This window comes from Danaus plexippus, chromosome 15 (assembly GCF_018135715.1).
Source record: "Danaus plexippus chromosome 15, MEX_DaPlex, whole genome shotgun sequence".
Taxonomy (NCBI): Eukaryota; Metazoa; Arthropoda; class Insecta; order Lepidoptera; family Nymphalidae; genus Danaus; species Danaus plexippus.
Genome location: NC_083547.1, coordinates 2,813,846 through 2,841,272, shown reverse-complemented (window position 1 = coordinate 2,841,272; position 27,427 = coordinate 2,813,846). Strand labels below are relative to the sequence as shown.

Here is a 27,427-nt window from a genome sequence, read left to right as displayed (position 1 = left end):
TTAGTAAAATAAAAGAAGACAGAGACAGGTGTTTTGCGCTCGTACACCAAATAATAATACAGAATACCAGAAAGTATTTAATATGGTAGGACATAAAAGAATCTGGAAAATCCTGAAAGAACAAGGAATGTAGGAAATAATATGCGTAAGTAATATTGGTTTCTTGATTTTCCTCCTGCATCTTATAAACTCTTTTTGATATAAAGAATTGGTTAACAAACACAGTTTAATTTTTAATATAAACTTTCGCCCATTATTGACGATAAGTAAGGAAACGAAATAAGTATATCATCTAACAAAATCGGTTTATGTGGCATTATGGGTTATTTAATATAGTGAAGAATATATCCCGTAGCTTCATATCAATAAGATAGTTTTTTATCGAGTTGTCAGTTCTAGACGAGATGCCCATATGGCGCCATCTCGATTAACTCCACATCCCTAATGGTTACAAAAACCATCCTCGAGTAATCTTGATCCCCGCAGTGACTTTTACAAGAATTTATTATTATTAGTAGAAGATATACATGTACAAATGACTCAATTGCATGCGATACTGCTGTGTATAAATAGGTCATTTACGAATCTCCTTTTAGATTAATTTTTACGCTAAATTATGGTCCTCTAGCAATTTTCTGATGGTCAACTTTACTTTGAAGATATATTATAAATAAATTATTTACCACTTTGCAAAATAAGTTCTTTGCTAATAAGCTCAAAAGCATTAATAGTAATAAAATTTTGCTCTCATTTTGTAAATACATTTTATAGATAAACACGGTTGCAAAAGCTGGTTGTCATTGAATTTTAATATTCAAAATTTTACCCAATTGTGCATAGTAAATCGGTTAATAATTAGCTACCATAGAAAATGTAAATGCCGGAACCGAATTATTACTATCCCTGCTTCGTCAAAATATTGGATAATTTCCACATGTCGTGTTGTGAGACAAAGATTCTACATGTGTATTAAATCTTAAAATTCAAACAACGTCGATTCCCTGTCAAGGCTGACTTCCCCCAGCCGTAGATTTATTTGTTTAATTATATACTAATCGAACTTCCCAGAGAGCAAATGGAAGGTTTTAAGGTATATTATCGGCGCCACGATAGTCAATAACAAAAAATTGGCCCCTGATGTCTGTTTTGAATATTTTAAGCAACTCCTATTGACAGAACGAAGAATAGCAAAAATTTCACGTCATTGACTTGATTTCATCTGGCTCTTGATTTTGTTATTTTTTATTTAAGCGTTTATAAGATTTTCATCTTAAAAAAAAATAAGGACATTGTCACACTTCCTCTCTTATACCATTTTTAATAGAAAAAAAGTTTTCTGACCAAGTCGAAAATATGAAATAGATATATTGATTGATGTGATTATTGTATTATATTGTATATATAGTACTGTATTGTATTATATATATAGTACTTTATAAATTGAGAATAAATTTCCCTTGGTTTCAATTTTCTTTCTTTAAGTGTTTTTCCACTCAGGCGTTGTGTAAATAAGTATAATGTAACAATATCGCAAACAACCCCATTATTTATCCAATCTGATATTTTGCGGGAACTATTATATTGAATACGAAATGTGTCTTGTCTCTATGCTAACTACACTTGTTTTTGAAAGGAGTTCTTAAAATTCTTGATTATTTTTATAAAGCTATTCTGTCCTTTGATATGTCAATAAAACAGTGAAGGACCAAAATTAAAGAGTAATCAATTTCTAACATTGGTATCAAGAAAAGAACTTGATTATACATGAAAGTATTTATTATACTAAACAACAGGAAAAAATCTTTTTAAAGATAATGATCATAATTTATTTGTTTTTATCTTAGTATATATTTAAATTTTTATACATTTTATTACAATTTACATTGGATGACGTTTCTACATTACTAGGTTAATTAAAGAAAGAGAACAAATAATATTCTAGTAACAATTTGTCACAGTTTCGTTATTTATAATAGCACTTATATTTTTCTCCATTTAGCAAATTTTTATTTAAATAAAAATGTTTTTTTGGACTTAACTAACCTTAAACGTTTTCATTTTGACCCAGCATTTTGATTGCTTTGTAATAAATGCGTTTACGCTACGGTAAGATGAAATTGTCTGTTAGTGATTAAATGCTAATGATGTTCCGGTCACCCTCGTAGATTAAAATTATAAAGTTTTGAGATCTAAGATTTTCGCGAGTATTTATTTAAATGAAACTAGTATTATTCGGATTTACTACGCGGATTTTATTATTTAAAAAACTACATAATCCCGACGTTTCGGTTACTTTGCAGCAACCGTGATCACGGGCAGACGAGGTCCTCGAGGTAGTTTTTTAAATAATAAAATCCGCGTAGTAAATCCGAATACTAGTTTCATTTATAAAGTTTTGTTTAAAAATATTATATTTATCAAAAAACCCAATAATTTAACAACTACCTATTTTCTCATGTACTGCGTTGTGGTATTGTGAAATTTGAAAAATATATTGTTAGGATACAAATGTTATATCGTTTTTTCGTGAATTATGCGTATAATGTGGGTAGCCATAGAAATATTACTAATTAGAGACTTCATAGATAACGTATTGCAGACGGTAGTTTTGAAAATATTTCCAGCCAGCCGCCATTACGCTGGCGCCACCAGACGGTACCAAAAAAGTGGTGGCACTGGCATTCAACACATTTGCATCAAATTGGTTGGAGAAGTAATCAGTGCTCGTAAAGTGGAGAATACGTTTAATTACCCGAGCATTGTGACGGTAAAGTGGTTTAATGAAACAGGAAAGTCTCAAAGGATTGAAATATATACACCGAAACTATCTGGCCTTTGGATTTTTATCTGTTGCTTAACACAAAGAACGTAGAGTAATATAATATATTAATAATTTTCTAGGTTAACTTTACTTAAGTAATTTATGAAAATGAAATAATAACTGAAATATCTTAATCAAAATTTGAAGTGAATAAAAAGCATTTTTTGTGTGTGATATGAAAATAGCAAAAATGGTAATATTGTATTTAGTGTAAGTTTTTGTTGATAGACCGTCTTGTTAGTTTAAGTACCTTTTGATATTATTTAGTCTGAGACAGTATAAATTTCATAGCAGCTTAAAACTTCTTAGAGTGCTCTTACATATCTATGGAAATAAATATGCAAAGTAAAAGAAGTTTTTACAAAATATAAGTATTTATTTGTATAAGAATAGTACTTATTACAAGATAATATATAATAATTATTTTTTAAATAAATATTTCGTAATACAGGCAATTAGCAGGATTCTATAGTTATCATATTGATAGGCCGAGAGCTTGTATTGATTAATGATATTCCATTAAGATTTTTGCTTTGATTCGGAAAAGATTGATGATATACGAAAAGGAAAAATAAAGGAATTCTTTGTATTTATTGTGTTTACTTTTCTACTTATTACAGTTTGCTTCAAATGTACTCTAAATGGAAGTTAAAATGAAAATGAGGAAGGTGGTCTTAACTCAATTACTTTTAGAAACAAAACTATAATAAAATTATTATACATAAATACTTGTTTTCAAAATATGTTATTTTTTCTTCAAAATTTAAGAAAAAAGCATAAAATTGTGTGTCAATGTATTATGAAAACAAGATTTATCTTGATAACTATTAAAAATTTTATAAAACAATATTCAACTGAACTCAACTGCAATTCTACTCTCTCAAAATCTGGAATTATTTTTAGTAACTAAATGAGATAAGTGTAATCTGCTTATTGCTATTATTTTGTAATAAAATCTTATATCTCAAATAAAGAAAAACTGAACTAGATTATAACGACGAAGTAGGCCAAAATAACATTGAATTCAAATATTATAAGACAGTTCGGAAACCGCAAGACTTATCTTGAAAAGGATAGAATTTTTTTTTTCTTTCCAAAATGTGAAATTTTACAAAGAAGTTCAGTTTGTGTCGTAGGTTGCAATGATAGCAAACTCCGTTTGTTTGTGTATTTTAAAATATGATTAAAATTTATTTTAGATAAAAAAAATGAATATTCCATAACAATCATTTTCTTATATATTAAATCTATTTAAATACTAAAATTACCTACCAGTTTCTTATTATTCACTAGTTTTAATTTAAACTAAAGTGTACAAAGGCAATGTCAATTCTTTAGTCCTAATTGAGTTTAAAGACACATTTATTGCTTAGACCGAGCTGCCCAAAACAATTTGCTTTTGTTGAGTTTTTAATACTGTTTACTTAACTAGTACCTATTTTCTTATGTTTTGTAAACTTTGATATATTATATAACAATTTAAATATATATATAAAAGACGGTATTAATAATAATCTTTAAACAAAAATTAGTCCCTATTTTCTGGATCACGAAATGACTTGGTAACAGTTTTGTTGATTCATTTCACGTCCCTTATGTTTTTTGACATAACGTAGAAGTTTCTTAAACTAGTAATTTTTTACTTTTTTTTTAAATTAACTTAAAAAAATTTACTTTTAAAATATTTTTCATGTAAGTCAGTTTTATCTATTGCAAACAATTTTTTTAAATCTATACTCTATTTCTTTATACCCGCACCCAGATCATTGATGTGACAGATACTCTTGATATGACAACGCAACGCTTGTCGGTTGTGCTATAATATTATAAATATACATTTAAGAATAAAATGTATTTTTATAGAACCTTCTGCAAACTATCTAAATAATATCAATTTTTAACTTGACTATGGTTTTTTCTTATTAATAGTGTTTTTTCTTTGTTAAAGGTGTCAAAAAATTTCATTTCTTTTTGTTATTTTTAAGTTTGTGTCATCTACCCTTAGGATTACTGGTATTTTTAATTAGGAAATGATTAATTATTCTTAACTTCTTCATCTCTTGTCTAGATGTCTGCTCTCGTCTGCTAGTAATCACGGTTGCTGCAAAGTAACCGAAACTTCGGGAGTATGTAGTAATCCGAAAATATTACTTTTATTTAGATGAATACTCGCGAAAGTGTTAGATTTCATTTTACACAATATTGTTGCCATTTTTCTTTTATTGAATTTAATGAATTGCATTTCTTTATCTTAACTGATGATAATTTTTAATATTTGTATTTATTTTTGGCGTTAAATATAAGCAACGTAATGATAATTAACAGTATATCTTGGAGTTTTATATCAATGTAAACATGAATAAAAAAAAGTAATTAAGACGTCATAGTGATTTAATCCTAGTATTGTATTTTTAAGATTGGATTAACACTCTCATTACGACAGTAGAACCTAGTACATATATGTTCATCTAGAACAATGAAACAAAATGAGATATTAACTAGCTTTATCCCGCGACTTCGTCCGAGTGGAATGGAAAAATGACTTCCGGCAGAATTTGGGTTTTTAATTTTTTATGGCATTTACCATGGTCTATCGAATAAATGTGTAAACAAACATTAAAAACATCGAATTACTTATCTTTATAATATTAGTACACATACAGATTTAGAAAAGGCGAAAAAAAAAACAAATTCATAGTGTAAAAAAAAAATACAAAATAATTTGTACAGGAGGAAGGGGTCGCTGGAACCTGTTGACACCGTTGGGGATGTTTTTGGGAGGCCTATTTCCAACCAATACACATACTGTGTATAGGCTGAAAGATAGATGGAAAAGGTCTTACAGGATTTCCTTTTAAACAATAAATGTTCCTTGGGAAACCAATATTCTCAAAGACCATGCCATCAAGGTCGATAATTAAATTCAATAAGCTCACTAAAGAACTCACTAGAAATAGGTTCGTCGTTAATTTCTACGCGGTAGAAGTGGGAGCGGGAGGTATAACAGCTAAATCTCTCTACAACGTACTAAAAGGCATTGGCCAGAACTAACATCGATCGATTATTAGAACTTACTTGAAGTCAAGTCCAGAGGTATCTTAAAACATGCATGCGCAGTTCGACCACCCTCCAGCGATGTGCAAGGTATACCCGATGAAGCGATAGCTAGTGCAATATACACTGATCCAATTGATCTAAAAATTTAATTAGGTAGGTTTTTAAAGTACCACCTAGCGCATATAGACAGAAACGTTGTCCTGCATTGGTGCTAATATTATTTATAATATGCTTATATTTGTTCTATATTTAAACTTTATTTATGGTCGTTAACGAATAAATTCCACAAATTCTGTATTGTAATTGGTATTTTTTAATAACATAATGTTGCCTTAATCGAGTGGCGTGTTGGTTGTGGTAGCTCATATTCCTTAAGTGGATGACCACCTACTTACAGGCATTTGTTGTACACCTCACTCCCAATATTATCAACATCTTTGTTTCTATAGACTTGATCTTTTTAATCTTTCGACAGCATATCCTTAAATATATTCCAAAGTCCTAATAGATCTGACACTTAACAAAAGACCAATAATATTACAAACAAATTTAATGTCCTATGAAAATTTGGTAAAATTGTGATCATAAATGTGAAATATATTCCAGAGAACTCCTCAAAAATTAAAAGAATGAGCTCTGCGGTTAAGTTTGGGTGATTTATACTCACTTATCTTTTTCAATGGCTATAAAAATCAGGACAGAAAGTAAGCATATCTCGTATATTGTACAAGATGATTGGCCAAGAGACTAGGCCCACCACTAGTGCATGAGGATACGGATTCAAAACCTAGAAAGCTCCAATGTGATTTTTTCCGAGTTTTATGTACTTTTTAAGAATATTTAGACACCACTGACAGGAGGTGTGTTAAAACATCGTGAGGAAACCCGGACTTAAATTTCAAATAATAAGTTTAAAATCACCAATCCGCCTTGAGCAAACGTCGTGATAAGTGCTCTAAACTTATCCATGTGAGAGAGGTCTTTGCTCAGCAGCGGTAACCGAGAGGCTGATGATATTGTTATAGTGTCAACAAAAATACATCATCTGTAAAATTTTCAACTATCTGGCTATCATGAATTATGAGGTACAGCTTGGTGACATAAAAAAATCAAAAAATCCTTTCATAATGCCCACTTACTTCACTGGTGGAACCAACATACAAAGTTTCAAGTGTATCCATTAAGAAATATTTTTTTTAATAATCCAATTAATGGGGGGTAAATTGATTTTTCTTTCTCTTAGGGGGTGAATTTGAAAATCCTCACTTACTTTACTGGTAAATCCTAAATACAAAGTTTCACGTGAATACATTAAGATTTTTTTTTAATTTACCAACTTTTTCTCACCCTTCGGGGGTTCAAAAATCCTCTCTTAGTCTAGCTCATTCCCCCCAACCGACCAGTAGTTTCGGCTTTGAGTTGTCTGTTAGTCAGTCTCTTAATAAAGGAAGAATTTTATATAAATACATATATTGTAATATAACGTATTATTGCCAACTTTGCTATTTCATTAATATGTAAATTATCCTCTTATCAATTCTTTATAGGAACTTTACTGTATTATAAATTTATATTTATTTGTCTTTATCCATTATCGTTCGGAAACTTACAAGTATCAAACATCACTCCAAGGATTTTGATGTTGAAATTGACGTATTAAACTATAATTTTCAACTTTTCTTTCAGATGGTTAAATTTTATGAAGAATTTTTTCATTATTCGTCATGTAGTTGTAAAAGTTTATTGAATTATTATAATAAATAAAATATTTTGTTGATTTAGTCGCGGTATCATGTAAAAGTTTAGATTTATGTAGTTTTTAAGCCTTCAATGATTTTTTAATTATGGGACCAAAAGTGAAGTTAAGATTTTCTTTAACTTTATTAATAAATCATGTTGTCTTTTTGGAAGTGACAAAGAAAGTTTTAGGTGTCAATAGCTTCCAGATGACAATCTGGTCTGAGACGCCATCTTGTTTCATCTATTGTGTGAGGGCTCCCCAATCCTGAATGATTGCATTTGCACTTCGCACGCGTTGTTTATTTAAATGGTGGTCCCGTCAGTTTTAACGACAAACAGGAATGCTTAGTGAAGTGCATCTAAAGTATCTGAATCCGAACATTTTATTTTATGAATAAATGACTTATGGTGTAAATTAAGAGGAATCTCAGCAGTCTGATTATCGGTGTGAGGTAAGTGCATGAGATCTTAATCTCCATAGACAATACTAGTTTTTTTTTTATTTCATGATATAAATTTATATTTTCATGTGTCCGCGTGCGTTCAAAACATTAACCAAAAGCAATGTTTTCAGAACAACAATACATCTATAACTAACTATTTAATAGGAACTTATTGTTCTTCATAGAAAGTAATAAATTAGTAACTTTGATAAGACACAGTTATTGTATTTAAGAGGGTACTTTGAAAATTAACTGGCGCATTTAAGAAAATAATAATTCCAGCTGACTCGCGAGCCGCGGCCTCGGAACTGTTGACTTGAAAATAATGAATCCCCAACCTTTATTACGCTTTGATAAAGTGAATAATTACAGTAATCTTTAGTGAAAATTATACATAGTACAAATATTAGTTTTTAAAAATTATAACAGTTTTATAATTGACTACGTCTTAAAAATTCTTAATAATGACAATCCTAAGAGACATAATAATTGAATAAGATTGTATAATTTCATATTATGTCATGAAGTGATAAAACGGGGATGGATATCTCATTTAATCTTAACAAGCCATGCGCGATAGTATGCACATCTTTTATATTTGTACTAATATTTGAATGTTCTTGAACTGGCTAGGAGTTTAGTCGACATTAAGTTCCTTTAAGAGTTGTCGCGATTTTATTAAATCTTATACAGGTCGCATCATAGCTCTCATCCTCATTTAAATAAAGTACACAGGGAAATATGTTTCGGCATATTTTTTAAACTATTTTATTTACCTTTCATATATTGACCGGTTTCACTATTTTATTTACCTTTCACTTTTTATTTTATTTTTCACCGTTGTTATATAGCGGAATTTCAATGTAAAATCTTAAAAATAAATTCTTAGAATAAGGAAACATTTATCAAACTTTTATATCTGTTACAATATAAAATACCTGGTAATAAATTAATTTCATCTTTCATGTTTCTGTTTTACTCTTTTCATTTTTACAATGTACGATTTTAGCGTCAAATAAATATGTTATTGATGCTATTTTGTAATACAAATTTTAGTTGAGTTTATATATATATATCGGTTTTCAATAAAATTGGGTTAAAACATTAATACATGAGATATTAAAAAATAATAAGTTTTCAACAAACAATGTTTTCTGTATTTATTTGAATATTCTACGTTACAAAGCAATTCGAATTGACTTTACGTTTATAGCCTAAAGCTAGGGTATGAGGAAAATTACTAGTTTGATTACCAGCAGTGTTTATATTTTCTACGTGCTTCGGTATTCCAAACATCATAAATAGTCTTATAAGTATTACGAGTAAGATTTTTAAAGCTCTCAGAACTACATTTCACTTGCAGTAAATGAAAGAGTTTAATATATATATATATATATATAATATTTAAATATCCCTATATCGAGCGAATCTGCCTCATTGTATATTATTTCTTTAATATCACATTTTTAATTTTCAATAAATAATTTTAGGATCATGTTTATTTTACTGAAGAGGTCGTAAGTAAAAAACATGCTGCGACCTTTAGGATTTCAAACAGCACGTTATAAAGTCTATATCATTATTTGCATCTATTATCTTGAAGAATTATATCTTATCATAATACAAATGATACAATAATAGATTTATCAATATATGTAAGTTATTACGTAAGATTATTTGTTTTAATAGACCTTCTAAATTGTCTGTAAGCTAGGTTTTATTAAAATACGATTGATGAATCAATTAAATTTAAAATAAAAACTGTTTATTGGTATTTTCGAAATAACATCAATGCAATGAGAGCAAGAAGTTTAAGGTCACTATCAATTTGCAAAAATTTTTATGTGTGTAAAAAAATAAATATCACTAATAATCGTCATTCATTCTAGTCTATGAAATTGCAAAATACTTTTATTCTAAAATGGCAAATATGATTTTTTTTGCATGGAACTCATATGTTTAATGATAAACTAATTACGTTTGTATAAAATAATCAAACCTTGGAAAAATTTTGGTGTCTTAACTTCACAAGTTTATTTCTCTTCTGTTTTTGGCTAAGATTTAAATAACGGAAACCCTTTAACTGCCGCCCTGGAAAATTTTGAACGGAAAAAAGTAAAACAATTTTTTAAGAAAATTGAGGTTATTTTAAAAATATGTGTTACATATCCTATGTTCTTCTAAACTCTTCAACTCATCCACATGATTATAGTACAATAGACATATTCACTGTTATGGAGCTTCTATTTTCATATTTACCATTTGAAAATCGTAATTATGATGGAAAATTAATAGGTTAGAAGACAACACGAAAATTAAACATAATTTCAGTTGATGTGGCCAATTTTCGTCGGCATGTTGGATTGTACTTCCTGCCGGGAGCCTTTCACTTTACTCGTAATCCCCAGAGGGTTGTATTGTAACATGCAATATATGTATGAAAAGTTGTATCCATGTTTCATGTAAATAGTTAGAACTTTTATTGATCCACGGAGTTTTAGATTTAGATATATTTTAGTCTCATTGTTGTAATAATTTATAATAATGTCAAACATTTGAACGTCTTATCTTAATTTTAGCTTCAAGTTGATGAGGATATGTATATCAAAAACTTCTTCTTCTTCTTCGTCTTAGTCCTATGTCTCCTAGGTGGGGCAGAGGGCGTGAACAGTAGGCCGTAATCTCGTTCGGTCCTGAGCTTCGCTTTTCATGTCGCTCCAGGTCCTTCCGATGTTTTTGGCATCTGCAATGATCGTCCGCCGCCAGGTCTGCTTACGGCGGCCACGTTATCGCTTTCCTTGGGGAATATCAAAACCTGGCCATGTTTAAAAAATCGTATACCCATGTTTCATATTTTCGGATTTAAATGCGGATCTTATTTAATATTTTGGAGATATCATGTATCAATCATAAAATTTCGTAATATTATCAGAAAGGAAATGTTCCCGGCATTTTTCACATTACTTAACACGGATGCCGCTTAGATGCTCATATCCGTTAGTACTTTTTACAAGTGTAACATGCAGTTTTTTTTAACTTTGTTGCAAAAGAATATTCATTATAAATAAAGCAATATTTAAGATGAAGCTCTCAATAGGCAAAGAAGGATTAAAAAGACTAACGGTTTTAAAAGAAAACTTGTTTTAAAAACTGGTTTTTGTTGTTAAAAATACTGGAGAAGTTTGTCTTTGGTTGGGATACTTAGCTTAAACCTGTTATGAGAAGTCATGAAAAAAATACAGCTTTCCAATTGTTTTATCAATTAGGCCATCAGGTCTTAATATCTTGTTATTTACTTAAACGTACATGGAAAGGTCTTTATGGATGATTATATGAGATTTGATTTGTTTGTTTAATATTTAAGTGGAACAAAATTTGGCTTGGAGTCAGAATATTTAAGTCTATAGTTTCAAACCCAAAACATTTCGAAAGCAAACATTTTTAGAATGTAACCCATCTTAAACGATTTTATGTTAAACATTTGGTCCAAGATAAAAGATAATTCATAAAAAAATATGGTAAAAGCACATTTGCCGGGGCGATTTTACAAATGTAAATATGAAAAATTTAACAATAAGTGTATGCGGCTCTTTTTCTATCCTCATTATTAAAAAACACTATGTTTAAACATTGTTTTTTTCACATATTTTTAGTCATACTTTTAAAATCACGTCGCAATAATATGAAAACATTATTTCCCTTAATAATCTCATTACCAGTGCAGAGGCATCGTCTTATAAAACATAACTCTCAGCTATTCAGTTCAATGAAAAGTCATCGTTGTCTTGTACAGTCTGCCCAGGTATATTTATTGTTACTTTTTTGAACTCATATTTCATAAGTACTTAATTCAATATCCTTATTTTCTATTTTTGCAACATTGTTTAACTATAAGCCGCGTTTCGTTTGTGTAGTCCAATAAGTTTATAAACACTCACATAAGGGGCCTGAGGTGAAAATAAACGTTGTATTTATATTTGCTACCTTTGATTTATTATTATAGTGTTTTTGTCCATATTTTAACCAGATTTTTTATTATATTTAAAGACTGAAAGTCTAATTAGACTGCAGCTTATACTTATGCTTACTCGACCAAGGCACTGAATCAGTTTCGGAGAAGATGTGCTGAAAATATCCTATCAACTCCAAAAATTTTAATAACTTATAGATTTTCGCGGTGCATGATTAAAATTACAATATTTAAAAACGAGGATTAACTCTATTACTTTGCCTCGGTCATGTTGAATTGGCCATGTTTACAAGCTGCCCTAGTTCCATGACCGTGTTACAAGGTAAAGAATATATCATAGCGTTAATTCCTGTTTTTTTTTTAAACAATATTTATTATTTCATATCACAGTCCTATCATTCTTAGTGCGACAATATATGTATATGCAGCTACGCTAGCTTACAGATTTTTTGAGAGACAGTAAAAAGTTACCGTCTGCCCCCTCTGTAACACTAAAAGAGTATATGAATAACATATATTTGATATATAAAATCTATTTCAATTTAGGTTTTTTCACAAAAATGGTTATTGAAAAGAGGGTTTCGAAGGCATTAGTATTGGAAAACAATACTGCCGAGGATGTCTCCCGAGCTATGATAGAAGGGGGACTTCAGAAGGATCCTTTTTATATATTTGATATGGACAAGGCTTATCAACGCGTACAATACTTTAAAAATATGATGCCAAGGATAAAAATATTTTATGGTGGTGTATTTATAATAATTTTGTTTATTTACATAAATGCAAAAAGTTATTTAACATCGCATATTCATTCTCGATATTTTTTCAGCGGTCAAATCGAATGATAGTGACTTTATGTTAAAACTAGCAGCCTCACTTGGCCTTGGCTTCGATTGTGCTTCACCGGGTGAAATACATAAAGTATTGAAACTCAGAGTATCGCCACTGTATGTACATTTACAATATGATGAGATTTTTTTATGATTGAAAACTATTTAATCAACTACAAAACATTTGATTTGATAAACATATACAAATAAAAAATGTGACAAAATATTATCAATGAAATGTTTCTGCTGGGTTAGGCAATAAACGTGACTTTTTCCACAGGAGTATCGTTTTTGCAATGCCAACAAAAAGTCCAGAGTGGATGTTATATGCAAGACAATGCGGGATTAAACACACCACTTTTGACAATTTGTGCGAACTAAATAAAATAAAACAATTCTGGCCCGATGCAAAGTAATAAACTCTTATGTCTTACTTTAATAAATTCACAGAAGTCCTATTTGTAAGGCTTATAAATTTATTTTACTTTTTTAATACTTTATGCTGTTCCTATTTATAATTAATATTTTATTTTATGGTAAAAATACTTAGAGGTAACTTATGATATCAAATTAATTCAATTGTGTAAACATAAGTGTTTCATTTCGGTAAACCTATTAATTTTGCAGATTGTTACTGCGGATTAGAGTACATAGCGACAGTGTTTACGATTTAGGGAAGAAGTTCGGTTGCGATTTTGAAACAGAAGCTATTGATTTACTAGAAGAAGCTGCTGCACTCAATATTACAGTATAAAAACTGTCTAAATTTTTGCATCAAACTTTATGAAAGGCCATATATATAGAATATAATTTTTACTATAGGTGGTTGGGATAGCATTCCACGTAGGAAGTGGTTGTTCATCACCGGACAGCTATGTCTTAGGACTTCAACAAGTTAAACAACTGTTCGAGCATGAGGCTAAGGCGGGACGAAAAATGAAAATTGTTGATGTCGGAGGCGGATTCTTAAGTGATAAAACTGATAGGATTGACAAGGTATCATATTACATTTGTGTCTGTATTTTTCAAAACAAAATAACTTGTCTATGATACTTAGACACGGTTAAATTGTTTAACTATTCAGATTTTTCTAATTTATGATTGTCAGTATCTTCTAGTTGTTAGAAGAAAACATTAAATAAATATAATAAAAGCGAATCAATTTGACATTTGTTTGGCGTCTTAAATATTATGTTGATGGTACACAAATAATACTATTTTGACTTACAAATTATTTTAACATTTGCATTTTTACCATTTATAGGTATCTAAACTGATAAACAATGCTATAGAGGAATTATTCCCGGACCCAGAGGTCCAAGTGATCGCTGAGCCCGGACGGTATCTGTGCGATAACTCATTTACTTTATATTGCAATATTAACACAGTGCGACCGGTAATGAGAATTTAGAATTTGATAGTAAAACCTCCTATACATAGATAGGATCACCTTATATGACCTTTTTATATTTTTAGGTACAAGTTGGTGACTCTTCTATTAATATGCTGTATTTAAATGACGGAGTGTTTGGTTGTTTGAGGTACAATGAACCATGGCACACCGTCAAACGGTTTCGGGTGTGTATAAATATTTTACCTCTGTTTTATCTCTGTTTGTTTGAATCCATCTAACTTACAATTTTGAGGTCTTGAAAGGAAGAGTGAAGAGGCTTTTACTGAGATAGGACGCTAATCATCTAATGCTCGATTTCTTCTTACCAGGAATTGTGCTGATAGCCAAGTATTATTCAATTCTTACTAAAAAGTAAAATTTATTATATGTTTGGTTTGATACATACAAAGATAAATGCAAGGAAATAAATTGTATATATTTTAAGTTCAACAAATTGTTTAAATTAAATTCAAACGTAACTACGAGTGTATTAATTTAAAATATGTATTCAAAAAACAGGTTTATTAGTAGCTTTTGAGTGGGTATCAAAAAAACAAAAAAATAATAGTAAAATTTGATATATGCATGTATGAAGTGTAACTAAAATGCTCTAAACAACTAAAGATATATTATTCATGCAGTGAAAAAGTTAATAATACAAACTGCAAAACATTTTTCTTTATTTAATTACTTTCCTATTTCAGTTGTTATACTAACATTTTTTTATATAATACAAATAATAATTGAAAATAGAAATATAAAACAACCTTAATATTAAAATTTTAATATACAAAATTATAATGCTATTTCATTTAGGTACACTCTGAGGGCGAACAATTAAAACCTACTGTATTATGGGGTCCAACCTGTCATCCAATTGATCGCGTACTTGACAACCTTGTTATAATGTTGCCAGCTTGTACGATTTACGATTGGCTCGTGTTTCCGAGTAGAGGGGCTTATAGCATGACTATGGCGTCTAGGTTTTCCACTTTACCAGAACCGCATATACGAAGTGTTATATCACAGGAATTGTTGTATGTATTATAATGTTAAAAAATTGTGATATTTTTCTTTTTTGAGTTTATAATTTTTATGTTTTGTGTATTTTTTTTAGTAACATCCTAAAGGATTCTAAAGTTTTGGGTCTTGATGACTTCCTGGAACAGAACATCGCCACGCCACTTCCACCCACTTTGCCGTCAATAATTGTTCACTCCAAAATATTGCAAACGAATTACACTTTGGCGGTTTGAAAAAGGAGCCTTTAAAATGAATTAACCACAACGATAATGATTTTAATGAAACTAACAGAGGAAGCGAATAATAATAATATACTAATAAATAACATTAACCATTTATATTTTATGTCATTCATTAACAATAAATTTATCTATTTAGCCTTCTGTATTGTTTTCCTCTCAATTTGGCCTAAAAGCACATTATTGGTAATATTAAAGTTACAATAAAATTTACTTATAATGAATTTTTCTTACTAAGAAAGATACAAATAACGTAATATTAAAGTAGGTTAATGTTATGTATGACATAAGTCAATGGTAATGAATTATTGAGAATGTGGAAAATTCTCATTGATTTCTTATTGCAAGTCATTTATGGAAACAGCGTTTACTAAGTATTGCAATGAAGACAGGGCATTTGCAAATGTTTATTGCTATCGCCCATGTGTGGTTGCTCTTTTAAGAAATTATAAAAATATAAAAAATCATGCAATATTTTCTTTACACTTTGTTCTCAAAATTTAAAAATGTTGTTTCATATTAAAGATAAATAAATGAAATCTTCCAATGATATATGTATTTATGACTCGTATTCCAAAATAAAATAGTAGAAACTTTACGTAGCTCAATTGAACGAGTTTTATTTTATTTGCTCTGTTTTCAGAGGCAAAAGGACTTAACGGATTTTCTTGGATATTTAAGGAAAATATATTTTATTAGAGGATTTTTTTTTTCTAATTGTTAAGTTGTGGTTAAAGCTTAATAATAATTAAACTATAATAATTTAAAATGTTGTAATCATTTAATAATTTTGCATTTCATTGAAATTATCGTAAACGACAATGTAATATACAATAAATAAACCAATCTCGGATTTTTTCCACTGAGGATTTCCTTATAATTACTACTTCCCACATTTTTAGTTAATTGTATACAGATGTTTTTATAGGATACGTATATAATTTTATATACAAAATAAAACAAATTATATTACTTGATAAAATTACACAAACTACTAGCAGGTGTTAATTTTAAATACCTGCCTATTTTATAAATATTATTTTAACGTTTAAAAGCAGAATTATAAAAAAAAAACAATTGACTAATACAAATTGCAGTTATTTATTGCTACGTTATGAATTTAACTCTGAAATTAAGAACAAATAATATTGCGATGTCAATATTCGTGATGAACAAACAGCCATTAGTCACATAACATTAATGAATTGAATGTGGGTACAATTTGAAAACTACTCATTTCAAATAGGGCTGACACCTCACAACGAGAATCATTCCTTACGAAGACTATGCCTTCTCCCATTTTTTTCTTGATTTTCGACTTGACTATAGCTGTTAGCCCTGATGGCTTTGACAACGTCACCGAGAGTGGTGGGTGGCCCAATGGGATTTAACCGTTAAATTCGGGTCTGAACGGCCCGGAAGGGAGCCTCTAGAAGGGTGGCATCGGGTGGTGGGACTGCATGACGCCCCCCAACGGCAGAAAAACTGAGCGACGTGTATGACAAGCGACCTTGTCTTCGCCGGCGAAGGCGGTGTGTGTTGAAGTGGTAATTTTGAGTAGTTTTTAGGGTGCCTCTTTCCTATCGAGGAGTTGGGAGACAGGGAATAGTCGCACGCTTTGACTATTAAGGGATTAGTATGTACCGTCGCGGTCTCGAAAAATCTCTATGAGATCATCTTTAAATGTTTTGCTATCGTAAGGAGTTGGGGGTCCCTATGAAGATCAGAGTTGCTGATGTACCAGGGTGCGACTGTTGCTGTGCACAAATTTTTTTTTCGCAGCACATGGAGAGAGCGATGAGAGTTTTCTGTCCAAGCCGTCCTCTCGAAAGGAAGCGAGTGCATCTCTCACTTGCCTTTGGAGATTATGTAGCGTTCTTCGGTTATTATCTGTCCCTGTTGCGTCATGGTCACTAGGGGCGGCATTTTTTTTTCTCATTATTTCCCTAATGTCCAGAGGCAGTTCACGACGATCCCTCTGGGACACCGTAATCCGCCTCGTCGAATCGTCTATCGCTTGGGTAGTGTGATTGGTGACTTGGGACATGGCGGTCTTCGCGGTCTTCTTCTGCTGGGACTATGTAGTCAGAGATTTGGGATATATGTGAAGAGTCTCATTGTAGGTGCTATTTCAACTTCCAATCTACAATATTTTTAGTTTGGGTTGCCGCGATTTGGGAGGGTCCTAGCTGGATTAGTACTAGTCTTTGGTCTGAATCTAGCTCGGATAGCGCTTCGATCGAATGCAACTGGAGTTGCACTTTCTTTAGGAGGGCTATGTTGAGCACGTAAGGTCTGCCATGTAAGCCGTCATAGAAGGTGTATTGCGTTGGATTAAGAGGAGCAGTAGTCTATCTTATCTACCAGTTCCATTTAGGGTGCTTGCATTTAAGATCCTGCCAGAATGACCGAGTTTCCTAACGAGAGGAGTGACTAAAGGTCTCTCTCCTCGAATCTTTTAGATGTGGATAAGTAAACGGATGCTAGTATGATGGGCTGATAGCCTGTCATCCTCACCTGATAGATTGACGCTTGGATGTTTTGTAGTTGGTGAGGATCGAGGGGTATGAAGTGAAGAGCCCTTCTGTAGAAAATAACTGTGCCACCTCTGCCGGAAACGCGTTCGTTTCTAATAATGTTGTAATTCCCAATCCGTGGGTTTCGTTTACATGGTTTCAAGAAGGACTCTTGCACTAAAATATATCTATCTGAGGCTTTACTACGAAGTCCTCTTTAATAATATCGACAGACATCTCCGCGGGGAGACCCTTGCTAATAACCGTGAGCCTAATTTCCTCCGGGAAGGCATAGAGTATTAAATTTTGTTTAAACGCAGTATCGCCAATAGGGCTCGATGGTCAGCCGGGTTTATAGTAAAGATCTTGAACCCTACCGCCGTGGTTTGAGCGGATAAGTATTTTATGTTTTTACTGTTTAGGAGACTGCATATGTCATTCCAGCCCCTGTTAGTTCTTATGTGTAGCCGCGGCGAGGAGGGCGTTTTAAGCGGCACGGGTGCGTAAACAGGTACGGACACAGATGTGCCCGCAGGTGTTTACCACGTTGGTAAAGACCGCTTTTTTGTTTGGCGGCGGCGCCTGTAGTGACTTTGTCGCCATCTTTTCACTCCATCATCCTTGTACTCCATCATTGTCTCTATTGGAGGCGTTTTATTTTAAATAATTTGCAGATTTTTGTAGTATGTTCCTGACGTTGACTATATGTAAGTACTTATGGGATCCAGTGATATCTCTCATCGAGTTTCTTATCCTTTTCGTCATGAACTAGGTAACGTAAGACGTAGAGATTCGTATCCTTTATTGAGTCCAAGTTGTCATAGATTGATTGATTTGAATAAAGAGCTCCTCCTCCATTTATTATTTGTCTGTTCTTCTATTCTTTTGTTCCTATAGATTCAGAAATGTAATTAAAATTTAGTTTTCAATCTTTGTTATAATGTAAGCAAAAATGTCATATAAGTGATGATATTTAAATTTTGTTTTCGCAAAATTTGGGTTCTGAAAGACAATTTATTATATAAATATGTTCTACTTACGTTTAGCTTCAAATTTAATAATGAAAATTTTTATTCTCTTGACATATTTCAAATGGAACAAACAAATCTCGGTCGATGGATCTTTTGAGTTAAATAAATTTAGATTGAGACAACTTATGAGCATAGTACCATACCCTATATACGTGTACCTTCTTTGTATGTAAACGTGCAACCTTGTGATAATACTGATGTAGAGATAGTGTCCGCTCTAAATGTGTTCTAGATGTTAAAAGTAATCTAGTAAAAAGAGATTATCATTATAATTATGGTGTTTTAGATTATAAAAAAATAAAATTTTATTAACCTGTAATAATGTATGCTGATATTATTGCAATCAAAAAAAATCGCGGAAAAGATGTGGCATTTATTAAATGCATACATAATTTACGTAACAGTAATGTCTTAGTGGTACAGTCAACAAAATCTTAAATATTGTGTAAATTTAATTATAAAATTTAATATTTTTATTTCTTGGGTTCATAGGCACTTTGTTTATAGCATACAGTCCCAGTCATGGAATGGAAATAATAATGGAAAATAATAGTTTATGTCTATTCCTAAATACAATTTCAAACATGCGTATAGCCTTCCGTGTATTTAATACTTGATATTATTATAACAAAAATATTGAATCTCTCTTAGAACATCGTTTAAATTAAAAAATGCTGTTTTTCAATACTCTTTTTGTAATACCTATGGATTTTAGGCGTAGCAAATCAATTTTTTTTTAAATTAATGTATTGTCGCAAAAATTGTTTTGGAACAAATTTAATAGGTAGTCGGTACAGTAAAAAAATATCGTTGCCTTTTTAAGCACTTTAAATCCTGGCTGAAATACATAATTATAGTTACACTCATTATCAGATTCCACCAGTTTGATTTTAAATTAATCTTATTTTATTATCACGCCATAAAGTAAATATATGATAAATGTTTCCTTTATTTATAAACCAATCGTGTATTGCACAGTCCAAACGTGAGTTGGCAGGTATAGGCGCTGTTATTCGAAGGGGCACAGGTGAGAATACATAATAATGAATAAAATATTACATTTCTTTATTTTTTTATATTATATTTTTTTATACTTTTATATTATTTTACAAACACCAATTATATTTTTTAAATATTATACTAACGATATCTTTTTATATATTATGTATGGTTCATAGATTTCTTCTTAATAAAATACAGGTTTTAATTTGAAAAATGGTGTATGAAAAGAGAGTCTCAAAGGCTTTGGTATTGGAAAACAATACCGCTGAAGATGTAGCTAGAGCTATGATAGAAAGTGGACTTCAGAAGGAGCCCTTCTATATATTTGATATGGACAAGGCTTACCAGTTCATACAGCATTTCAGAAAAATGATGCCAAGGATCAAAATGTTTTATGGTGGTGTATTTTTTTCGCTTTTTAATTGTTTTAAAATTATATCATAATACAATTTACACTTAAAATGTTTTAGCCGTGAAATCGAACGATAGTTGCATGATGTTAAAGTTAGCCGCTGCACTCGGTGTTGGCTTCGATTGTGCTTCACCGGGTGAAATATATAGAATATTAAAACTCAAAGTATCGCCACAGTAAGTAGGGCTAAAGCATATTTTCGTCAAAACTTGATTTTTTTTTACCATCTGGGTGACAAATTCTACAAGTATAATCTACACAAACAATATTAATACAGTTTTTTTCCAATCAGGAGCATAATTTTAGCAGTTCCGACAAAAACACCGGAGTGGATCTCATATGCAAGACAGTCCGGGATTAAACACGCTACTTTCGACAACATTTGCGAACTAAAAAAAATAAAACAGTATTGGCCAGAGGCAAAGTAATTTTTTTACCTTCAATGAAATAAATACATTAATATTGTTTTATTACTTTTATAGGTGAAATATGAAATATTTTTTTATTGCAGCTTATTACTGCGTATAAGAGTTCACGCCGACAGTGTTTACGATTTAGGAAAAAAATTCGGTTGCGATTTTGAAACAGAAGCTATTGATTTACTAGAAGAAGCTGCAGCGCTCAATATCCGGGTAAATTATTAAAACTGTTTTTACATCTATACTATACATATAATATACATATATATCATAATTTATGAAAGACCATATATATATATATATATAATATAATTTTTGTTATAGGTGGTTGGGGTAGCTTTCCATGTAGGAAGTGGTTGTACATCACCAGACAGCTATGTGATGGGACTTCAACAGGCTAAGCTATTGTTCGAGCATGAGGCTAAGGCGGGACGGAAAATGGAAATTGTTGATATTGGAGGAGGATATATGAGCGATAAAATCGATAGAATAGACGAGGTACCCGGTCATGTTTCTGCGTGTAGTTAAAAAAATATGAAAATAGTTACTTATTATGATCCAACTGCCCTTACACAGTAAACAATTTTGATATTTTTTTGTTTGTTGAATTGCTACGGTGTGATTTTATTATATGTTTGAAAAATTGTACAGTGAATGCATATTTTAATTGATGGGTTTGTAGAAAGATTTTTACCGATGGCCTAAGATGTTGATTGTAGTTATCTTTTAAATATACGTACATATATTTCTATCTCCAAAAATAGGTATCTCTAAAAATATATTAATAATCTTTTTATAGGTGTCTAAGCTCATAAATAAGGCTTTGGATGAACTCTTTCCTGATCCAGATATCCAAGTGATCTCTGAACCAGGACGTTACCTGTGCGATAAAGCATTTACTTTATATTGCAATATTAACACAGTGCGACAGGTAATGAGAACTAATAATTCTTTTATAAAAAAAATAGGAAAGCCTTTTATGACTCACTAATGTTTTTAGGTACAAGTTGGTGACTCTTCTATAAATATGTTGTATTTGAATGACGGATTGTTTGGTTGTTTGCGGTACAATGAACCGTGGCACACCGTCAGGCGGTATAAGGTTTGTTTCAATTTTATGTATGTACTTTGAATATGCAACTCCATTAAGTCTGTTTTCAAAACATCAGTAGCATTATCGTTTCATTAAAACATATATAATATTAATATATATTTTTTAATTAATTTCAAGCAATGTAAGGAAGGCGAACAATGTGAACCAGTTATTTTATGGGGTCCATCGTGTGACTCAGTGGATCGTGTGATGGAGAACGTTGAAGTTATGTTACCACCTTGTACTGTTGATGATTGGCTCGTTTTCCCCAACCAAGGAGCTTATACCATGACTCTCGCCTCCGATTTTTCTTCGTTACCAGAACCGCGTATCCGAAGTGTTATTTCACAGAAATTGTGGTATGTACTTTAAATTAATGCGTAACACGTATAAATTATAAAATACTCTATGTTTTAATATTATTAATTTCTTTTTCAGTGAAAAAATAAAGGAGTCAGAAGTGTTTGATTCAGATGACTTCTTCAAACAAGACATTTCAGAACCACTTCCATCTAGCTTGCCACCACTTGTCATTCAATCGAAAGTTATGGATTCAAATTATACTTTGAAGGCTTAAAAAGAATATTAAATTTAAAAAATATTGTAAAAGTTGTTAATTATTCTTTGATAAAACATAAAAATATTTAGTATAACATAATAATAGAAAAATAAGTTGTTATAAATGCCATTCGGTTTTTCTTATAAAAGTGATTTTGTTCTTAACAGAATGGAAATTATAATAAAAATGATAAACAGGAATTACCTTTGACTGGCATTTCCTAATAAATTATGTTCATGAAGTATTGTATGTTTAAATAAATCAATGTCATAATAGTAATAACGATTTTTATTGTCAATTATAACTAGACTTCGAAATCAGATATCTGACACATTTTTTAGTTAAACCTGGTTAGATCGCAGTTTACAGCCTCAATAAGGTTGTTTCAATATGAAAACCCTTTTTCAATGCTTGAAATGAAGCAGCGCAATATCTTTTATACATTACATTAATATTGTATATTAAGGTCCATCATTAAATATTTTTACAAGATTTTATTATATACTTTAATAATAATATAATTAAGGGTTATATGGAAATTTTGAGGATTTTTTATTTTATTTTTCACATAAAAAATATAATATTTTAGGGTAAAGTACAGTTCGAATTAAGAAAATGTCAGGGGATGGTAATTTATTAATTTAATTTGGATACAGGAATATTTTACAGACTATCAAATTAGTGAGCTCTGACCACTGTTTTGTGACTGAACATACTACTAGCTGTGAGTGGTACTGGCCCGCCAAAAGACGGGCCCGCCAAAAGCGCGGGCATAAGTATTGTTCCGTAGACTACAGAAATGTCTATGTACTAGAGAGACACCCAAATTATTTTCCATAATCAGCTCTTGTGAGACTTGTTACCGTATCTACCTCAATACCTCAGTATCAGTTCTAATTACGCAAGGACGATAGTTACCCTGGCTACTCTTCCAACCTAGATAGTGCAGTAGTAGTAGTTTAGTGCAGTGTTTTTCCGGAGTTACAAATCCGCAGAACCAGAAGGAAATATTGATATTTACCTATTTTCAAATATATACAGATTTCAAAAATGTAATTTTTTTTTATTGTTATATAGGCGGTTCTCGTATATCAAGACTTATACCGTTTCATAATTATCTGTTTAAAAAGAAATAAATTCCCTTAGAAGAAACAAGGCTGGGCCGAGGACAATTTACCTTTTGTAATTGAGTTCTTGAAATTAACAGAAAACTTTGTAGTTAAGGTAGGCATGTTCCTTTCCATTTTAGTTCGTTTAGTTACGTAATGTATTATATTAATATAATATAATTTTTTTTCGTAAATCCATAATATTTTTTCAAATCTAAATAAGGTTGTTAAGTTGTTTTTATAGAAACCCTTCTTAGAAACTATATTTTTTTATTTGCTCAATTTTTATAGCAACCTATATTGTAATAACATAATTATTACGGTAAGGTTTCGACTAACTGTACATAAATAATATAAATATTGTTTAAAAGTAAGTTCGTGGCTATCAATCAAATATGGCTATCATAGCTAAAGGAACGATAATGTGCAGAAGTCTTTATGTATTTTCTTTTTTTAATTAAATAAATAAATAATTTTAAATCTGAAAATTTAATTATGATTTTTTTTTGAATTAAATAATTGGATTATTTTATACAAAATTAAAATGTTATGTACGATCCTAAGATAATCAGATATACATTATCTGATTATCTCAGGATTTTGTTATACTTGCAATCTAATAACTCAATGTATCCTTTCAACAGTTATTTGAAAGGATACATTGAGTTTTCAACAACTATTTTGGCAAAACAGACAGGGACCGGCCAGTTTCATTATATACGTTACATACGATCTTGTCATAGACCTTTCAAGTTTTTATTCTAACAAAGTTTTTAGAAATACTTGTTGATTTTAAACAATATTTTTATTTTATTTTCGTTCTATTTTGGATTACGTTTACGGCGAACGAACGAACTGTAGCATTGACCAGATGATGACGACTATTTGTTACCGCGGATAAGTGTTCCTGTTAAAAATTCTCGAAGATGTTAGCACCGTGAGAAGGTGCGTTCTATTTAAATAAATTTATAGTGCCCTATTAAGTTGTAACAAATAATATAAAGTTAAAAAAAATTAACTGAACAATATACTTTAAACAATTATATGAAATCAATTTCATTCTTTAAAATTGATGGATCAAATAATTTCTTACTTACGCTTTAAGAAATAAATTCCACATCTACAGCTTTTCTATCGAATTTGTATAGGTTCTGACAGTCACAAGTAATGAATTAGACTTGTACTTTACAGCATTTTACTTTTATAATAAATATTGTATAATACATGTCATAAGTACAGTAAAAATTATATTAGTACAGATTCGTTATTTTATTTTTTATTTTTTTCGATGGACTTTATTTATATGAGTTTGGTGGCCCATTATGAACAACGGGCTAGGGGTTATCCTACCTTGACAGTGAGGTGTGTTAATTTGGTGACGTTGAACTACGTCCCTGTTTGTAGATAATAGGAATGTACCTAACTTCCCTATAGACTGTGAATACCTGGCGGCAGAACAACGGTGACTAGGCGACGGTGATTGCTATCCTCTTCGGAAGCCTGCTGATCTACGCCGGACACGTGAACCTTCTGACCTCTTCTTGACAGTTGTAATAAAACTTGATGATTTGCACCACATGTGAGCACTGGACCACACGATTGCACTATAAACGGGTATGTTGCATAAATAATATATAGTTTGCCGCTGAGAAGAAAATTTAAATTATATACTTTCCTTTCTTTATAAAAACATAAAAATGTTCTTGAAGAGTTTTGCAGTTGCATGTTAATTTTAATAAAATTATATCCTTTATTGCTCAATATTAATAAAATAGTGTCATATGTAGACTTATCAAACAAAAAGCAAAATTAGGATCTTTAATGGATGATGGAGTTCGATGCTCGCTCTAGGGGAACCGATCTTGGGTTTGGACGTCATGGAAGGGATGGAGCATCAGGGCATGAGGCAACATCCCGTCTTCAGACTTAAGAACGTTGCCGGAATAACGTGCATAAATTTATTTATTTCCTCTACACTTTAGGGTAGGGTAAAGTAAAGAGGGGGGAGAGCGAAAGCAAAATGCTCGAGTTCCACATTACTGAAGGTATGAAGGTGTAACAGAGTGTGACCTTGTATCAATGAAATATCTCACTTTTAGTGCAGATAAATGAGTGTAGGTGGACAAGAATGTAGACGTCTTTTATCGCAACTGATTAATTGACTGTTCACTAGTCATTCATCGCTTTCACTAAGTCATCGAAGGCGGGCTGTTGCCTCGGCCCTTCCAGCGGAGAGGTAATGTCCTAAATAGTTCATCACTCTTTACCATGTTTAGAGTGACTAATCTGTTGGACTATTGTTGGGAAATGAAAGAAAACTTTCCAGGCATCGTATCTCTAAAAAGTGAATGCTGTGCTCACTGGTCGTTTTGTACTATGTAGAGTTTTGCTGATTGATTTTTCTGGTACTCCATCATTGTCTCTATTGGATGCGTTTTATTTTAAATAATTTACAGATTTTTGTAGTATGTTTCTGACGTTGACTATATGTAAGTACTTATGGGATCCAGTGATATCTCTCATCGAGTTTCTTATCCTTTTCGTTATGAACTAGGTAACGTAAGACGTAGAGATTCGTATCCTTTATTGAGTCTAAGTTGTCATAGATCGATTGATTTGTATAAAGAGCTCCTTCTCCATTTATTATTTGTCTGTTCTTCTATTCTTTTGTTCCTATAGATTCAAAAATGTAATTAAAATTTAGTTTTCAATCTTTGTTTTAATGTAAGCAAAAATGTCATATAAGTGATGATATTTAAATTTTGTTTTCGCAAAATTTGGGTTCTGAAAGAAAATTTATTATATAAATATGTTCTACTTACGTTTAGCTTCAAATTTAATAATGAAAATTTTTGTTCTCTTGACATATTTCAAATGGAACAAATAAATCTCGGTCGATGGATCTTTTGAGTTAAATAAATTTAGATTGAGACAACTTATGAGCATAGTACCTTATCCTATATACGTGTACCTTCTTTGTATGTAAACGTGCAACCTTGTGATAATACTGATGTAGAGATAGTATCCGCTCTAAATGTGTTCTAGATGTAAAAAGTAATCTAGTAAAAAGACATTATCATTATAATTATGGTGTTTTAGATTATAAAAAAATAAAATTTTATTAACCTGTAATAATGTATGCTGATCTTATTGCAATCAAAAAAAATCGCGGAAAAGATGTGGCATTTATTAAATGCATACATAATTTACGTAACAGTAATGTCTTAGTGGTACAGTCAACAAAATCTGAAATATTGTGTAAATTTAATTATAAAATTTAATATTTTTATTTCTTGGGTTCATAGGCACTTTGTTTATAGCATACAGTCCCAGTCATGGAATGGAAATAATAATGGAAAATAATATTTTATGTCTATTCCTAAATACAATTTCAAACATGCCTATAGCCTTCCGTGTATTTAATACTTGATATTATTATAACAAAAATATTGAATCTCTCTTAGAACATCGTTTAAATTAAAAAATACAGTTTTTCAATACTCTTTTTGTAATACCTATGGATTTTAGGGGTAGCAAAATCAATTTTTTTTTAAATTAATGTATTGTCGCAAAAATTGTTTTGGAACAAATTTAATAGGTAGTCGGTACAGTAAAAAAATATCGTTGCCTTTTTAAGCACTTTAAATCCTGGCTGAAATACATAATTATAGTTAGACTCATTATCAGATTCCACCAGTTTGATTTTAAATTAATCTTATTATATTATCACGCCATAAAGTAAATATATGATAAATGTTTCCTTTATTTAT

The 27,427-nt window shown here is 30.8% G+C and overlaps 1 protein-coding gene across 5 annotated transcripts in view; it reads left to right on the top strand.

Moving 5' to 3' along the window:
* LOC116766576 (ornithine decarboxylase 2-like) overlaps positions 1 to 22,830 on the top strand; it is a 60,886-nt gene extending 38,056 nt beyond the window's left edge. Inside the window, exons 2-11 of one of the 5 annotated variants that reach the window (XM_061522881.1) lie at positions 20,042 to 20,090; positions 20,264 to 20,462; positions 20,536 to 20,653; positions 20,770 to 20,901; positions 20,989 to 21,109; positions 21,221 to 21,394; positions 21,696 to 21,827; positions 21,897 to 21,998; positions 22,128 to 22,348; positions 22,428 to 22,830. In XM_061522881.1, coding sequence (XP_061378865.1) covers positions 20,279 to 20,462; positions 20,536 to 20,653; positions 20,770 to 20,901; positions 20,989 to 21,109; positions 21,221 to 21,394; positions 21,696 to 21,827; positions 21,897 to 21,998; positions 22,128 to 22,348; positions 22,428 to 22,566 — 1,323 coding nt within the window. In that variant the 5' untranslated portion in view covers positions 20,042 to 20,090; positions 20,264 to 20,278 and the 3' untranslated portion in view covers positions 22,567 to 22,830. Of the gene's footprint in view, positions 1 to 7,749; positions 8,071 to 12,141; positions 12,354 to 12,577; positions 12,776 to 12,860; positions 12,979 to 13,141; positions 13,274 to 13,488; positions 13,610 to 13,683; positions 13,858 to 14,125; positions 14,258 to 14,337; positions 14,440 to 15,070; positions 15,292 to 15,371; positions 15,661 to 20,041; positions 20,091 to 20,263; positions 20,463 to 20,535; positions 20,654 to 20,769; positions 20,902 to 20,988; positions 21,110 to 21,220; positions 21,395 to 21,695; positions 21,828 to 21,896; positions 21,999 to 22,127; positions 22,349 to 22,427 lie in introns of those variants that run through there. The other 4 variants (XM_061522880.1, XM_061522878.1, XM_061522879.1 and 1 more) reach the window with 4 other exon arrangements.
* Positions 22,831 to 27,427: the final 4,597 nt, after the last annotated feature.